The sequence below is a fragment of the Manis javanica genome, chromosome 14 (assembly GCF_040802235.1).
Source record: "Manis javanica isolate MJ-LG chromosome 14, MJ_LKY, whole genome shotgun sequence".
Classification (NCBI taxonomy): Eukaryota; Metazoa; Chordata; class Mammalia; order Pholidota; family Manidae; genus Manis; species Manis javanica.
Window position 1 is genome coordinate 81,247,059 of NC_133169.1, and position 17,521 is coordinate 81,264,579.

The 17,521-nt window shown below is 48.5% G+C and overlaps 1 protein-coding gene across 3 annotated transcripts in view; it reads right to left on the bottom strand.

Moving 5' to 3' along the window:
* Positions 1–255: 255 nt before the first annotated feature.
* FSTL4 (follistatin like 4) overlaps positions 256–17,521 on the bottom strand; it is a 356,770-nt gene continuing 339,504 nt past the window's right edge. For all 3 annotated transcript variants that reach the window (XM_073221561.1, XM_073221559.1, XM_073221560.1), the window contains 3 exons: positions 14,847–14,954; positions 8,551–8,660; positions 256–6,545 (listed from right to left, as the gene is read on the bottom strand). In XM_073221561.1, the coding sequence (XP_073077662.1) occupies positions 5,843–6,545; positions 8,551–8,660; positions 14,847–14,954 (921 nt within the window). In that variant the 3' untranslated portion in view covers positions 256–5,842. The remainder of the gene's footprint in view (positions 6,546–8,550; positions 8,661–14,846; positions 14,955–17,521) is intronic.

A 17,521-nucleotide genomic window follows, 5' to 3' on the forward strand; every position in this document is an offset into this window, starting at 1 on the left:
TAGGACCGGTGAGAAGCTTTGAACCAGATGATGGAGTGCATTTTGGGAGCTGAAGCTTCAACATGGGGAAAAGACTTCTGGGCTCAGGTGCCTGCCTTTGTCCAGCAGCTTTGGGACTGGGCGGGGCAGGGGCTCGTTCATTCCGACCATCATGGACCTATCAGGGTGACGGGGCGGGGAAGGAGGACCCCGAGTGGGCCTGGCTTAGTCAGTTCTCACTGTGACAACCGCAAACAGACTGGCACCAGGAAAAGGTAACTTTTCTCAAGTTTTATTGTAAAATCCTCAGAAAAAGAGCATTTACAATGACAATACTTTTGTGATCATTTGTGAATTGTCTTTATATCAAGTGGTACTGCAAATACACGGTGTGTTCAATATCGTGTAATACATCAAAGGAAACAAAAACTTATTTCAAATGCAACATACAGTTACGTGTGTTGGTACAAATTTCTACTAAAGTTGATGTATTAAAAATAATTTATATATATTTTATAAATAAGGAAAAATTCACATGTATAGTAATTATAGGCGGCCTTTTGAGAAATACTGGTGATATAGCAGAAAATATATTTTGGAGTCTGCACAACTGCTTGAAATAGGGTAATCTGTCTTGACATAAGAGATCTGAAGGTTTTCTGAGGTGGGGGAGGATGAGACTCTTAAGGGGGCAAATGATGTGTATGTGACTTCGTATCTTGAGGGTCATTCAGCTACACTATAACATGAAGCAATGTTTGTGACCACTCGAGCAAAACTCCATGCCCAGTTCTGCCTTTAGATCATTTCACATGGCCTTCAGAAAGCGTGAGCAGCTGGGGTGAGGGGGGCTGGGGGAAAGGGGGAATGTGGGCCGGGGGGCCCCATAGGAGGGTGTGCTGCAGGTGTGTGGTGGGTGGCTTACAGATCCATTGTCCCTTATCTCTCTGAAGCAGCTGTAGAAAGGGACCAACATTCTTCAACTTTGGCACATGTCACTTTGGGCAGTGGGTAAAGGTCTGGATTTAGGACATTTTCTCATTTGACAGTTCTTGGGCCCTGTGACCACTGTCCTCAGGAATGAAGCTCTGACCTTGGAGAGAGTGCCTCTGGAGGGCAGCGGTCCCCCCTCCTGCCATGGTGACCTGTGGACAGCCACATGTTAGCAGGCTTGGGGCAGGAGCATGTCAATAGTTATTGCTTGATGGAGTGCAGGCTAAGCCCGCTGGAGCCCTCTAGGGCATGGCCCACGTTCTCGGGGGCCACAGGGGAAAGGATGGTCCCATGTCAGTCAAGGTGAGCTTGGAAAGAGGGGTGTGTGAACTGTGGCTTTGTCCACAAAAAAAGTCCATGCTGAACCCTTTGGTGCTGGCCAAGTATCACTGTGAATTTGGGAGGCCACTCCCCATTCTCCACATATTTTCCATAACTTGGCACATTGTGTTTGGCTAACTTCCCACTGCTGTCCACAGCTCCAGAAATGCAGACTCCCAGGGGCGGCTGGGGGGTTGGTGCCTAGAGCCTGCGGGCCTAGATATGATGTGCAAATCCTTGAGCGACTTGGCTGGTAATCTGGTGTAGACAAAAGCAGAATGTGGGCTGCACTCCTCCAGGTATTTGGGGTCTTGTAGTGCCGTCTTGAGGACAGGCACTATGTATTTTCTCCTTTGGATCTTTTAAGCTTCTCTGTTCTATGATCTCTATGATTTTGAGGAGAAATCAAGGCAGTTAGTGACTTCCTTGAATGAAAGCGCTTTGTGTGTGTGCCAGTTTGGGAGCATATAGCAGCATCTGGCTCTAGGAGTGACTTGTCGCTTGCACCCCAAGCAAGGAAGCATCATGGATGGGCAAAGGCCCCTGGGGGTCTAGGGGGGCAGGAAGGTCAGCTGCTCCTTGACTTGTAGGAGCTGCGGTGTGGCTCGTGAGCGGGAGGCCTGAGACCCAGGAAGGGAGCCAGCATGGCAGAGAATAAAAGGGGAATGGGGGAAGTGTAGCTTGGGCCCCCCAAGGGGTGAGCTTTGTTGGGGTGTCATGTTTCTGTTCCTGTCCAACAGCTTCTGTCCAATAGCCACCTCCCCCGACAGTTCTGAGTTCATTCTAGTCTTGGTCCTCTACCTCTGAAGGGTTGTGAGCGGGGGTTTGGAGGTGTGATTCTGGGCAGCCAGGACTGTGTGCCAATGGGCTCTGACTGCACCTGGAGTGGGATCTGGGGTCCTGGGTGAGGGGCTGGCAGAGGACTTCATGTCGGCATTGTCTTCATCCTAAGTCACTTGTCTGGCAAGGGGGCAGCGTTTCTGCGATCTGGGTGCAGGGCGGAGAGTGTGAGGTAGGCAGGGGGAGGTGGAGCGGAGGGCAGGGCAGTGTCCACGCTCCCGGAGGCTTGCTTCCGAAGAGGAGGATTGGGCAGGGAGCGTTGTGAGATTAGGTGATGAACACGGTTCAGCAGCCGTGGTATTTGAAGGAAACACATTGTGAAAAACGAATCGATTACTTCTTAAGCCCCTTGTAGAAAAATATATCCAGAATGAATCTGCTTCACATCTCATTTCTGAAATCTCATTTAGTTCACAGGTTATTGGTCAACAGAAAAGAAGTTGTGGCTGCACAAAGCCATCTCCAGGCTGCTTTCCTACTTGAAGACTCAGCAGTGAACAATGCCCTCGGGTGGCAAGCAGTTCTCTGCTCTATTTGGAGTTGAGAGCTGTCCTCCAGGGCCCCTGCCTGGAGCTGAGAACCCTTTTCTGTACAGAAGAGTGGAGAGGTGGTGAGCTGAAGATCTGGCTGAGGAGCTGGCTGGGGTGGGGTGGGAGGGACTGAGCTCTGTTTCTGGTGATCTCTCTGTATCAGAGCACCTGAAGCGTGGTGTTGGTGGCCGGCCCCAGCCAAGACTTGACAGGGCTCTTCCGGGAACCCCAGGGGCTTGGAGGACGGAGCAGGAGCCTCAGATGACTTGGAGACTTAGGAGAGAAGCCTGGGCCAGGCCCAGGCAGGGCTGAGTCAGGTTGCTGTGGCCAGGACGGTGGCCTTTGCCACACTGTGTGCGGTCCACACCCAGGCCTACTTGTGCAGAACGTCTATGTATTCATCTAGACACAGACAAATCCCTCTTCCTACCATCTCTCCACGGGTGGCTGGGTGGGCTTTCGGGCCCTGCACCTCCGTGCGGGTTTCCGCTCACCTGGGCAGGAGAATGAAGGGCTCTTTTTCAAATCCTTAATGTCCCTACAGGTGTAGATTACTTTTGTGTTTGGCAGTCTGAAAAAATGATCTATGTTGAGTTTTTGTGAAATTAATTTTATTTCAAAACTCAGTAATTTTGAAATAATTCATTATGTAAGTGTTTTTTTTTTTGGTGATGCTTTTGGTGAAATGAATACCTCTTTAATGTGAAATATTAGTAGCTCGCTGACCCTTTGTGTTCATCAGGATTGCTGGCTGGGTTTGCTTCAAGGCCCACCTGTCGTAACGACTGTCTACACTACTGGTTTTCAAACCATGTTCCATGAGCCTCTTCTGGGGCTGGAGTGTGGGAAGAAGGGACAGGCAGCCTTTCCCCTGCTTCCCACCCAAGCAGTTCAATTGGTTGCACAACCGTCACCAACTGCCTTTGTGAATTTGCCCGTTTCCCAGTTTTCAGGCCTGTGATTCCTGCTCCGAGTCGCTCATGTCTGGAAGGCCGGCGGTGAGACCCAGGCTGACCGTCTCCGGTAGCTGCACAGTGAGGAAGACGAGAGGCCAGTATGTTTTCCAGACACACTAAGAAACGGTGGGAATAGCGGCAAAGGAACAGATGCTGTGGACGTCACTCTCGGTGTCAAGTGGCGGGGGCCTTGCATCGGGCTTCTGCTTAGGAGTCCTGCCGCTCAGAGGGGCCGCTCCTCTGGCCTGGCGGGTGGTGGGTTCCCTCAGGTGGGCTCAGACTTTTCTGTCAGTGGCTGCCACAAGTTTTAGATTTTTCCAAAGGAAGAGGTTCATCAAAGTTGGAGAATTTCAGTGATATAAGAGGGAGTTTGGAAGTAAATGTGCCAAGAGATTGAGGCAGGAATAAAAAGGGAGGGTGGGAAATGTTACCCATCCATCCCAGCTATTGTGAAACTGAATATAGGCTTTTGAGGTCAGTTTCTTCAACCTCTGATTACCTATGTTGCTTTAAAAAAAAATCTAAAGTAGGAATGTGCAAGTCTAGGCAACATGCCTGGGATTGCAGGGGACAAGGTGCCCAATTGGACAGGCTGACCTCCAGCAGTTGAGAGAGAGGGCAGGTGGGTTGGCAGTCAAGTAGGAGTGGGCAGAAGCTGTGTGTATTTAGAGTGAGGTGGGGTCTGTGTCGTCCTTTCCCTGAAAGGGGCCATTCCTCGGCTGCACAGGAACATCATGGCCGTGCAGGCAGCTGAAGGGCACCACGCTGGCCGAGGTGTCTGTGATGGGGACACCTCTCCCAGCTCCAGGTGGCTTGAAAAATTATAATTCAAGGCAGAGGGCATACAAGTGGGTTCTGGCCATTGACATGAGTGAGAAGGAGAGGGGTGTTCTGAGCTCAGTGGAGCCCCTCCCCTGCTGAGATCCTCCCACACAGGCTATCTTCCCAAGTATTGGTGGGCTATCCTTGGCCGATGCCTGCCTGACAGCCCATCTTAGCTGGAGACGCTGGGGGATAATGCAGCAGTGCCAGCCTGCATCCTTCTGATTCGGACTTTGGGAGACTGTGTTTTTTTGGGGAGAGACCCCCATGTGTAAGAAAACACTGAAATGTTTTCTGTGCTGTCTGTGTTGTGATGATGCAGGGGCTGGGGGCACCAGAGCTGAGTGCAAAGGCCATAGGTTTTTAAAAGGGGTGGCCTTGGGGACCTGCCTGGATCCCACTCATGTCCTTGGGGTTTCTGTGTTGTGCCTGGAGGTCACTGTTCTATAGGCTGCCACACCTTGCCAGGCTAGTCCAGTGTGCCCTGAACCTAGGGTACCAGGCCTGGCCAATAAATGTCCCCCATTAGTGGTGAAAAGCAGGCACACAAGGTTTGTCCTGGTCTCTTGGGGTCCCAACCCAGAACAGAGTCTCTTCCAATGTGGTGGCCTGATCTGCACTTGGGGGCGTACCAGTGGTGTAGATGACCATTGCTCTTGTTCCTGGCTGTGGGGTGTGGGACGGTGACTCTCAGAGACTTGGCCTAAGGCAGGGAAGAATATAGCTGGACTTTGGAGAGCGTCTTTCTGCTTACTAGCAGTTGAGATTATAAAAAATTACTTTTTAATCAAAATTTCCAAAATAAAGCGAGTGATTTCCCTGTCCTCTCAGATGCAATAAGTCTTGCTGGCTGTCCCCCAGGCTTACGACAAGTCAAATGAAAGAAAACCAGAAGCGGCTGTGAAGGAGACAAGAAGGTCCAGGAGGTGGGCAGGTATGGCTCTTGTGCCAGGAGGGCAACCCCTGCTCCTGGCCAGCTTGTGTTTCTAAGCCTCCTTTCAGGCCGCTGCATCAGGATGATGTCTGGCTGGATCTGGCAGTTCAGGAAAATGACGAAGTGAAGGCAGCCGACAGCAGTGTCAGCCTGTAAAGCAGGAGCTCTTGGTTCCACGGCGTCCCCAGGGAACATGGCGTGCAGCTGGGCACAGACATGAGTCCTTTACATGGCAGCGTGTGTTCTCATTGTAGCTCAAAGCATAAATCATACTTCCTAATGAAAAAACCCCAATCTTGTTAGCAGTGCATACCTTATACTAGGAAACTTGCAAGGAGACCAGTGTCAAACCACAAAGCGAATACAGGTTTTTGCTTTTCTCTGTGAAAATGTACAGGGCGCCTGCTTGGGGTTGTGGTGTCACGACTAGGTGGTGCTCCGTGACCCAGGGCTCTGCTCTGGGCCCCTCATACCTCGCCTACCCACACCACCGTGTTCCCCCACTTTATGCCCGACACCTCACACCGCAGTGTGTTTTGTCTTCCGTTGATGAGAAACAGTGATTCTTGGCCTGGCGTGAGGAGGTACTGTCCAAACAGCCCGCTGTCCCTCACGATCCTGCGGGCCCCCCCCCAGGGCCGGGCTGGCCCCGTGGGTGGCTCCTTCAAGTTCTTCAGCACACCCATCTTCCCCGTGGACAGCTCCAGGAACAGCAGGTCCGGCTCCGTCTCCAGAGTGGCGTACACCAAGTACTGGTTGCCTTGGCTGAAGGAGTGCTGGAAGGCCACATCTGAGATGCCCTGGCTGATGTTCAGGTTGTAGAGGGTCTGGATCTCCCCCTGCAGCGTGATCTCCTGCACGTGCAGCTGGGGGCTGGCGGCGGCAGCGCTGACCACAAAGCGCCCGTCCGGGGATGCATGCGGGGTGCCGGTGACGTCACCATTGCGGCCCACCACGGAGTCCGTGACGCTGTCGAGGAGCAGCTGCTGCTCGGCGGCAGTGGGGCTGTCCTGCCGGCACTGGATGAAGAAGTAGCCGCCCAGGTGGGTGTGGGCCATGGCCTGTGGCTTGCAGCCGTGGCTCTGCAGGCCGATGGTCTTGAGGAGCATCAGCGTCTCCAGGTCAACTTTGTGAACTGCAGGGTCCGACTTGTTGAAGATGAAGCCAAACCTGGGGAGGGAAGAACTGAGGTCAGAGGTCGGGAGGCCCCTTGGGCAGGGGATCTGTCACTGGTCTTAAACCACTGCACCCTCTTTCCCTTTATCATAATCCTTCACCTGAAAGCATTCTGCAGGAGGTGGCTTCATAACTGATTCATCTGTGATGTCTAACCAAATGCAGTCAGGTTAGAAATATTCCTGGATTTTTGCTCTCATAACAGGAGCTCCTTTTTAGAAATGGCAGAGGAGGAGGGGGAGGGTAGAGGCGCCTTCACAGCTTCTCCTGTGGGATGCCTTTAAATCAGCCTCCCCGAAGCCTTGTGCCAGCCGGGGAATGGCAGGCCTGTGCCCGGAGGGAAAGGATGAAAGATGGATGTCTGCGGTGACTCCACCTGCCAGGAGACAAGGCCAGAAAGCCTGTGTCCTGGCCATTCTCTGGACTAACTGGAGTCAAAAGGCAGGGGGGCAGAAGCAACTGAGCGAGGACAGAGCCCCTCTGAGAGCTCCCCGATGCTGGGAGACGAGCCTGAGGGGCTCCTCCTCTCCGGCCACGCTTACGCTGCTGCAGGAGGAACCTTGGGCAGTGGGGCCAGGGATGGCTTTCGCCTTTGGAGCAGGACGGCTGGGTGCTGCTGCAGTGCCCCACTGGCTGCATGGCCTGGGCAAGCTGCCTGTAAAGAGGGTGGTTTTTCGGAAGGCTGTTGGAAGATTCAATTTAAGAGGGAGCTTTAGTGGAAAGGCTGGGGAGGGGGTAGCTGCTCTCACCGGGACTTCCTGAAATTCCTCTGTGGAGGCTGGTTGCTAGCTTCCAAAAGGCTTCACTCCAGGCCGGACTTCCCTTTGACTCGAAAGCTGTTGCCTGAATCCCTGGCTCATGGAGGCCTTTTGGCAATATGCACCCTGCCGGAAGAGAGAAATCTCCTCCACAGTTGCTCTTGAATAACTAACTTGCCTCAGAGTGGGGAGAACACCCACTTTAAAGCATCCTTAAAGCATCCTTAAAGAGCCAGAGTATGGGGAGGGTCCTTATAAGGAACTTTAATGTAGAAGCCGCCCACAGGCGCTGCAGAGCTTCTGAGTTTGCACAACTCCCTGCTCAATTCAACCTCTTGGAGGGGCCTCACCAGGTAGAACCGTCTCAGGGGCTCTTCACCAGCCACTCTCTACACCTAGGGCTTCGTAAAGTGGCTGTTTTCTTCCTTGGGCAAGGATGAAGGGGTGGGTCCTATTTTTACAAGTCCAGCCAGTCAGTGAGCAAAAATGAGCCATCCCTTCCTGGAGAGAGGTGATTGATGTCAGACTACAGAGAGACATAAACAGTGCCGCAAGACAAGTGGGTCTTGATGACTTTACCAAACGGCAGCGTTAAGTCTTCTGCAGGGGTGACTTTATAGAAAGTGCCGGGGGTTCTCTGAAATGAATAGGGAAGGGCAAGGGCTGGGCTGGGATGAGGTTAGCAGCTGAGGCCATGGCTGTTGTTGTTAGGTCATGCTTTTGGATGGAGGTAAACCAGGAGGTCTCGTTTCCTTGTGGGCCCCCCACCTGGCTGCTTTGAGAACACGTAGGGGAACCATGGGCTGTGGTTAGCAGAGTACACACCAGAATGGGACACTGAAAGAGCTGGCTTTGCATTTAGGCTGACTCTGTCAGTTCCTGGCTGTGTGACCTTGGCCAGTGTCTTAACTTTTCTGAGCCTCAGTTTTCTCGTCAGTAGCAGGTTGAGACCACCTCTACTGATTGTTTGTGTCTATTAAGTGCAGGGTGCTCGCCACAGTTGTTTCTTTCCTCTATTGTCTCACCTTGAGGATGAGACTTCCTGACTTCACTGGGTCCCTGAGGGCATTAGGAACAGGTGCCTTCCTTAACTGTAACAGCTAGGAAAGGGATGGGTCCATTTCTCTGTCCCTTCCTGGTGGGGTTCAAAACCAGCCCAGGATGGGTGGGGGAGACAGGAGCAGGCCCCAGCCTGGGTGGAGCTGCTCGGTGTAGTCCCAGGGTACGCTGGCCCGTCTCACCTGACATGGCTGATGATGAGGTTGGTTGGGGGAATGAAGAAATCGTCCACTCCCGTGAAGGGGGTGTGGATAAGGTGCTGGCCCTGGCCAGTGCTGGCTTCTGTGATCACCTGCAACACACAGAGGGAATCCTTGTGAGGGCCCGTCCAAGTAGGGGGCTGCTGGGGAGAGATGACAGACGAACCTCAGTCCTGGGGAGGGGCAGGAGCAAAGTGGGAGCTGCCTGGGAAGGTCATGGGTGGGGGACCCATCCTCCCTGGGCGGGGTCGTGGTGGGACAGGAGTGAATACCCAAAGCCCTCCCTCCTGCTCTGTCAGGCCTGACCCTTGACCCTGCTGCGTATTGTCAGCCCGTGGTGTTAGAGCAAGGGCTTGCAGAGACTGCGTTAGGGCTGCCGAGGGAGGTTCCTAGAACCGAAACATCCTCTGCTCAGAGACAGCCGGCCTCCCCGTCAACAGAGAAATCCCACCTTCTCAACCTCTAGGCTGCCCTGGAAAAAAGGACAGAGCTCTTAATGAAAATGTTAAATGGAATAATTTACTGGTTGCAGGTGCCTGGGCCCGTTCGCTGGGAATCTCTCATATACTGCTCACAGAGGTGTTCTGAGAGCTGCAGCCCCATCGCTTATCAAGAAGGCAGGAATCCCGCAGGGCGCCATTCAGAGATGGCCGTGCCATTCCGACACCTTGCGATCAGCATGCTGGGGAGCTGCTCCATGTGCACAAAGGGGCCTTGCTGGGAGGAGTGAAGACGTCAGCTCTGTGTTCTGTACAAGTTGGAAGTGACAGAACACGGCTGTCTCTGTTTCCCTGGAGGTCATACTTCCTCCCTTGCGGACTTGGAGGGAGGTGACTCCAGCCATTCCCTGGTGCATGTCCCTGCTGTGTCTGTATCAGGGACAGGCATGCTGGCAGCGGGACAGTGCTGGGATATCTGTTAGGATGAGAGAGTGGTCTGGAGGTCCTGCCAGAAACCCCCTGTGGTCAGGCTGGGCATCTGTCCATCAGCTACTGAGGCTGTGCGCGTGGGCAGGGTGGAGACATGGACCCAGACGACCTTCTACTTGTGCTCATCTGCTTCCAAGTTCTGGGCCATTGCTCAGAAAGGTGGCAGACCTGCAGCCAGATGAGGGCCTTGGCTGGCTTGGGGGCACAAGGACAACCTAGACCTTCTGAGCAGGAGAAGAGGCAGATGCTAGATAGACTCTGCACAGTAAGGTAAGACACTTTCGATCTTGATTTTATGGCCATGCATAGAGAAGGAAGGATCCAGATTTCTGCAGCTCGAGGCTGAGGACGGTCTCTGGTGGGGCTTGGTGGCTCACTCAGCTTGGAGCTCTGGATGCTTTTACCTTTCATGACTGCCTCCTGGCTCTTACTTTATTGACAGTACAGCACCTGGCCTGCCTCCTCAGGCAGGTTTGAGGTTTGAGTCTTTTTCAGATCCTGCTTCCCTCAGGGGATCGGCAGACAGAATGCCAGATTGGAATGATGAGGACCAATTTTCAGTCTTGGGACAGCCCTAAACTTGCATTAGGTTATTTTCCTGTGATTTAAAAAAAATGGCCAAATAACCCTTGCATGGCAAGTCCATAGGAAAAAAACTCATAGAACTGGGCATCAGGAAAAAGACCAGCATTAGGAAACTGGATCTGTGAGAATCTAGAGGAAAATGCCCGAGAATTCCAAGAAGCCATGCAATCATTGCTTGATATCAGACCTGCCATTTTAGCTTATAATAGAGATGGAAAATTACAGGCTGTCAGTGATCAGTGTCATGCAGTCTTCACCACTCTAACACCCTGTGTTCAGAGGTCGCTTCATGAAAACACGGTACCACAGGCCGGTGAACTGATGTGGGCATGTCAGGCTCGTTTCTCCGATGACTCATGAGTTTCTTCTTGGCCTTCTGTCCTAGCACAGGGCTGGGCACTTCAGTGTCCACAAGATAATTGTTGAACCCCTCCAATTTGTTGGCTCCATGAGCTTGGTTCAGGGGACATAACACATGTGGCTGGATATCAGGAGATGCCGTTGGGGAGTCAGCTGTGGGTAAGGAAGCCTGAGCACTGCCCACAGTGGGTGGATGAAGCCAGCTGAGAGGTGAACTGGGAAAGGGTAGGGGGCAAGATATTCAGTGAGACAAGCTGAGAGGCAGCGTGAGTTGGCAAGAGAGTGATGGGCAGAAATTCAAGCAGATGCCAAAGTTCAAATACTGGCTGCTGGGGGAGGGCCTGCTGGAATGGGCCTCATTTATAGAAACAGCTTCATGTAGTCACAGCAAAGTCTGTTTTAACTAATTCCTCAGATGCAGTAAGGTATTATTTTTAACTTTTTGTAAACGTAATACAGTTACACATGATGGTGTGGCTAAATCTTGGCCTATAACTAGCATCCTGGCCTTTGGATAAGTTCTGAGAAGTCAAGGTGCTGGATCAAAACCTACTGTTTTGTGGCTTTTGGTTCACATTTGCAAATTGCTCACCACAAAGGTCATGCTGGTTGACATTTCTGGGAGCAGGTTTTGCTAGTACTGGTTTCCTTAACCCCAGCCCACAACACGAAGGTAGGTTGATTCAATTGATTTCATTTTCCTGGCATAGTGTATTTCTTAAACTTTTCAATTATGGTGATGGTGGGCATTATTCTTGATATTAATCTAATTCTTGATATTAATTAAAATGCTTTTAGTATTTTGTCATTTAGGCAAAATTTTCTCTTGGTTTCTGGGAAAGTCTTCATTATGTTTTAAGGATTTCTATTCCTACTTTTTGGATTTAAAAAAAAATAAGTATGTATTCAATTAGATGACTTTTTTTTCAGCATTTATTGAAAACATCATAGATTTTTTATCTGTTTTGTATTACAAAGAATGTTGACTGGTTTCTGAGAGTGAACCATCATTGTATCCAGGATATATGTTCCCTGCAGTTAGATACAGTGCTGGACTCTATTTTTAATACCATTTTAGAATTTTGCATTTGTATTCATAAGATAGATTATAATTGTATGTGTTGTACTATTTTTAGTCCTATTTATAACTACAATTATACTGGCTATTTAAAACAAACCAAGGAGTTGTGTATCTCCCCTACTATGGTCTAGGATAGTTGAAATACTATTACAATTATATTTGAAGGTTTGACACAATGCAGCTGCACGCTTTTCTATGGCTGATCTTCTAAAAATACCTTTTCTGTAGTACTTGTTCTATTTCAGGTTTCCTTTTTCTTAGGTCAGTTTGTTTTTTTCCCCCCATTTTTCAAGCAATCATCCACTTCTTCTAGGTCTTAATCTTTGCTGTTCCAGAGTTGCAATGTATTCTTTACCAATGACTTTCATCCTCCTGTATCTGCAGTTATACTCTTTTCTCATTCCTTATTTTGTTCTTTCTTTTCCTTTCTTGGGCTTGTGAAGGATTGATCTGTTTCTCTCTCTGGTCTTGTTTTGTTTCTATTAATATCCGTCTTTTTATTAATTCCTTCTATCAGCCACTTTCTTCTTTTCCTAATTCCTTAACACAAATACTTCCTTTGCAGGCTTTTGAGACATGATAGTCCTTGTGTACGGCTTTCTCTGTATCCTGTAGGTTTCGATGTGAAATGCCCTTTTTCATTGCTTTTGAGAGCTTGTCATTTCCCTTATTTTCTTTTTGATCCAATAGCTATACAAGAGTAGTTCCTTGTTAGGTCATATTTTAATTATTTCTAATTATCAGATAATGTAGCCTATAACAACTACTTTGCCAAATTTTGTTAGTTTTCTTTGTGATTACTGATAAACACTTGTGAAAATATTTGGCGGATGAAAGGTTTTCTATTTACTTATTCAACCAAGTTCCTTATTTACTTTTCCCATGTCATTATTTTTGTCTCCTTGGTTTGTTCAATTTGAGTGCATTTGAAATCAAAGGTTTCCTTACATTTTAATCACTTTTGTTTTACGTATTTAGTTGTTGATGTTGTTTGGTATCTATAGGCTGTTCATCACATAATCTCTCTCCTTAGCTGTTTTGGTGCTTTTCCCCTTAAGTACCCCCTTTACCCCCTTGATGTTAATATTGCCCCTCAATCTTTTTGCTCACTTGTCATCACTATTCCCACCCCTGTAAATTCAACTTTTCATATCACCTTATTTTGTACATGTTTCTTGTAAACAAGTTATAGTTTTCTTTCTTTTTTTGTAGAAACTTGGTCTGATCATCTCTGCTTTTAATAGGAGAACTCAGTTTGTCATGCTAGGAATAATGAGGTTGTCACTTCTCAACTATTACTTTCAAGCAACATTCTCTATCCTCTCTTATCTCAATAAGATGGCATTTTTGAGAATTTTTAATGAAATAAATTACATTTAGTTACAGCCTGGCATCAAGATTTCCAGTGTGTCTAAATGTACTCATTTAGCACTTAATGCATTTCTCTTCCACCTTGGAATTCTAGACTTTCCTCTCTAGATTCATTACTTAAAACTCTCTCTTCTTTACCTTTCTTCGTCTTGACATCTCTGCTCTGGGTCATCTGGTGCTTGTCCCATGTCTTACATATGTCGTTCAGATGGAGCACAAGAGTGATATGCTCTGGTTGTACATCCTTACATCTTTCATTTTTACTGGCAGGTAAATGCTCTCTTGGCCGGGCATGGGACGCCCAGGTGTCAGCCCTTTTATCTTCGCAGCATGTTCCCTGGTTCTCCAGTTACTGCTGCCCATGAGAAGTCTGATGCCAATCCGATTTTTTCTTCTACCGATAACTTACTTTTTGTGCCTTGAAACTGATAAGATTTTCCCTTTATTCTTGGAGTTAAAGGATTTTACCAAGAAGGGCAGAGATGTGTACCGCTCATCATTCTACCAGGAATTCATGGATAGCTTTCCATCTACGGGATTACATTTTTCAACTTGGAAATTTTATTCCATATTTATTTTATGTTGACTTCATTTCAACCATTTCCTTTTCTCTTTCTAAACTTAAACTGGCTTCTGAGACCTTAAGTCTCAGTGATTTGAGAGATTCTTGTTGTTTACCTTTCAGGCGGCTATTTTGGATCTCAGTAGAAACCATGCATTATTCCAACTCATCTGCTACAGTTTTTAATTAGAAAATCACTTTTGTTCATTTTTTAGTTCCAGAAAAATCTTTTTTTGGTGGCTCCTCCCCTTAATTTCCTTAAGTGCTTTCTTAAAGCTGCCAGAGGGACTGATAGAAAACACTATTTCTCTGGGCTTGTGCTCTGTTCCCAGTGACCTTTATTCCGGCTCCTCGGCCTTCTAATGGGTTACTGTGTTTTGTCAGCTCACTGAGGCCCAGGTTGATGGTATCCATCGAGTGACAACAGTCCTGGTTTATAGGAGGTGAACTAGTGTCTTTCCTCTGTCCCAGCAGTGCAGTGGTATGCAGGCAGGTGGCCAGCCCCTGGGAGGAAGCTTCTGTCACCTGGCTGTCCCTGGCCTCTTACCAGCCTTGGGAACAGGGTGAACGTGGCTGTACCTGCAGCCCTTCTCGGGTTGGGTACTGAGAGTGAATGAAACCCTAATATCTCAAAGTATCCATTGTATAGAATGAAATTAACTTCTGTGCATCTAGAATGGTCCAATGCACCATCTTTGGGAGAATTGAGAAAATAGGCACTCAAATCACCTTTTGTGGGGCTTATTTGCTCCCACATCCTGGATGAGAAGGGCCGAGCCAGGCACATTCAGCACAGGGGTGGTGTTGACCTTCCCTGGCTGGTGGAGGGAGGAACTCTGTAGGTCTCCCGGGCCCAAGCTCTTCCCATGAGGCCATCCAGGGCAGTGGCTGAAAGGTGTGGCCGGCAGACCTACACTGCCCGGGTTGCACAGCGGCCAATCATTTAACTTTGCCTGCCCTAGGGCACTGTCAGCCCTCAGTGAACGTGCTTCTGTTACGGACACAGTTGCTGGTGTTGCGCTTCCTTCTTCTTCCTGTGGGCCAGCATCTGGAGCTCACTTTGATGCTATCCTCCCCGAACCCCAGATGAGGAAAGCCCTGTCTCCCTTCTCACTGCCTGGACTCCAGGGCCTCGCTTCTATTTGGTCCCAGGAGCCACATTCTGGTTGCCATCAGAATCCTGTCTGTCACCAGTATTACTAACAGCAGGCCTGGCTGAAGCTGCCTGTTAATTGCTTGTGAGGGGCACTAGCCTGAGGCTGTCTCCTTCTCTCTCCTTGAGCCGTTTTGGACATATTTGGATAACTGTGATCAGCTGCCTGTGGAAGCAGGAGACCTCTATTAGAAAGGGGTGTGTGTGTTTCAGCTTGCTTCCATGTGCTCAACATACCTGGAGGCTTGGTTGGGACTTGTGCACATCCCCCCAGCTCAGCACCCACACTTGATCATGTGACTTGTCGTAGGACAGCTTAGCTGGCAGAGGGTCCACACCTATGGACTTGAAAAGACAAATAGGGGCAAGTTGGTCAACATTGTTGTAGGAGCTGACACAATGGTCATTTCTGGGCTTTGTGTATGGGGCCATCACTCCTGGGTGAGTGGAACTCCAGCCTTGGCAATGAGAAGCCAGGGTAGAGGCCTCCCTTCTGGATTCATCTTCATAGACACAAAATTGTCGATAATGTTCTCCCTTTTAAAAGCTGCTTGTGTTTTTTACTTATGGTAGCCAGACCATCTTGGCAAAAGCCTAAACACAGAGGCATTAAGTTTTCCACTCAAGAACTGTCTGTCAAATCCTTCCACTCCTCCTGGAAGCCTTCTGGGCTTCTCAGACGCTCAGCACACTTCCCCAGGCTGCTTCACCACCAAGATTCTGGTGAGGTGGCCCTTCCCCTGGGCCACCTGAGGCTGACTTTCAGTTCATCCATTAGCACCTGTCTCTTATTTTTGCATACCTTCTGTCTTACAAATCCTTCAACTCAAGCCTCTGGGACTCAGCCTATAGCATAGGGAAGCATTTTTTTTTACTGCTGTAACCAAAACTGCTCTGCCCTGAGCACAGAGCTTCCCCTGAGGCCTTGTCAAATGGAGACTTTTAAGTGCCCAAACTGTTCCATGATGCTCATGTGAGCAGACCGTGACCCTCCTCTCATCACTGGCCAGTGTCCCTTTGTTCACTGAAGATGTTAACACCTGGTTCTCTGTCTTCTCTTTCACCTGTTTCCCAAGTGTGGTGCTTTCAAATCCACCCGGATGACTCATTCACAGCCCTGCTTTCTCAGCACCTTCTTGGTTGCAGCGATCTTTTGCGCCTCTCCACCTCAGCTACTCTAACTTACACTTTATATAATTTCTGAAGTTGCCATTTCAACCAACTGTATCCTAACCATTTGGATCTGGGTAAAAGAAATCCCATCCTCTCTGCCCTAATGTGTCAAAACTCTAAAGAACTGTCTATGGAGTCCTTGTATCCACCTCTCAACTGAACTGTTCTAGACTTTCATGTCAGATTTAGAAATTGCTTTGAGATCCTCCTCTTACTTGAAAGTTCAGCAAGACTCCACATGGCTAACCACTCTCTTCTGGAAACATTTTCTTCACTTGGCATTGTACCTCAGTTTCGCTTCCTCATCCTGATTCTAAATGTTGGCATGTTCCCAGGTCTTCACCTTTGACCTCTCTATGTCCTTTCTCTGGTGGGCTCATTGAATGCCAGGGCTTCAGAGAACCTGCTAAACTCTGACTTTAGAATCCACTCCTCTACTGATGACCTCAACTTAACATACATAAAACTGGAGTCTTGATTTTGCCACTCCCTGCTGAAATACATTTCTTCTCCATTCATCACCATCTTTGAAGTAACCTTTTACTTTTTGCTCGAATTGAAACCTCCTGTCCCCTGAAGCCTCAAATCAAGGCTTTTCTATACTTCACATGCCCCAGGGCCTTTGTTCATGCCTTCAGCTATTCCTCATTCCTATCATCTGCCAACTTCCTGGCTGCTGCTCTTCACCTAAAGGCTTCAGAACCTGGCTTCCTAACCCGTCAGTAATGATACCATCTTGACACTACCTCTAGTTTCTTATATACCTTTTTGACTACACATTATCTTGCAGCTACCCCATTTGTCTGCCTTCTTCACAGCAATACTTCCTGAAAGTTTGGACTGTAGCCATTCTCCTTTCTCTTGAACTGTTTTCCATCGTATTTATTTCAGATTCTCATTCTAAGGTGGTGTGGAGCAGGGGACTGCAAAAAATCTCATAAATTCAGAGTTCTCTACAAACTCAATATGCTGAGGAAGAGAAGAGGTCGTCAAGAACACACCAGGCTGTCAGTTAAAAGCTTTGAAGGGCTTTCCCTTGGGACAGTCTAAGTGTTACAAAAGCTTCAACTCAGCCTTAATTCAACTTAACACTTGAGTATCTTAAAGTGATTGAGTTTCCACCTAGAAGCAGAAAGGATTAACCCTCTTTGTGGAAGAGAGCCATCTAAAATCTCCACAAAAAATTTTTTTGGTTTTATTTATTTATTTAGTTTTTTATTTGTTAAGGTATCACTGATATACAATCTTGTGAAGGTTTCAGGTGAGCAACATTGTGGTTACTACATTCACCCTTATTATCAAGTCCCCCACCCCAAGTGCAGTCACTGTCCATCAGCGTAGTAAGATGCTACTAGAGTCACTACTTGTCTTCTCTGTGCTATACTGCCTTCCCTGTGCCCCCCCTACATTATGTGTGCTGATCATAATACCCCTCAATCTCCTTCTCCCACCCTCCCCACCAACCCTCCCCTCCCGCACCTTCCTTTGGTAACCGGTAATCCCTTGGAGTCTGTGAGTCTGCTGCTACTTTGTTCCTTCAGTTTTGCTTTGCTGTTATACTCCACAGATGAGGGAAATCATTTGGTACTAGTCTTTCTCCACCTGGCTTATTTCACTGAGCATAATACCCTCTAGCTCCACTCATGTTGTTGCAAATGGTAGTATTTGTTTTCTTCTTATGGCTGAATAATATTCCATTGTGTATATGTACCACCTCTTCTTTATCCATTCATCTACTG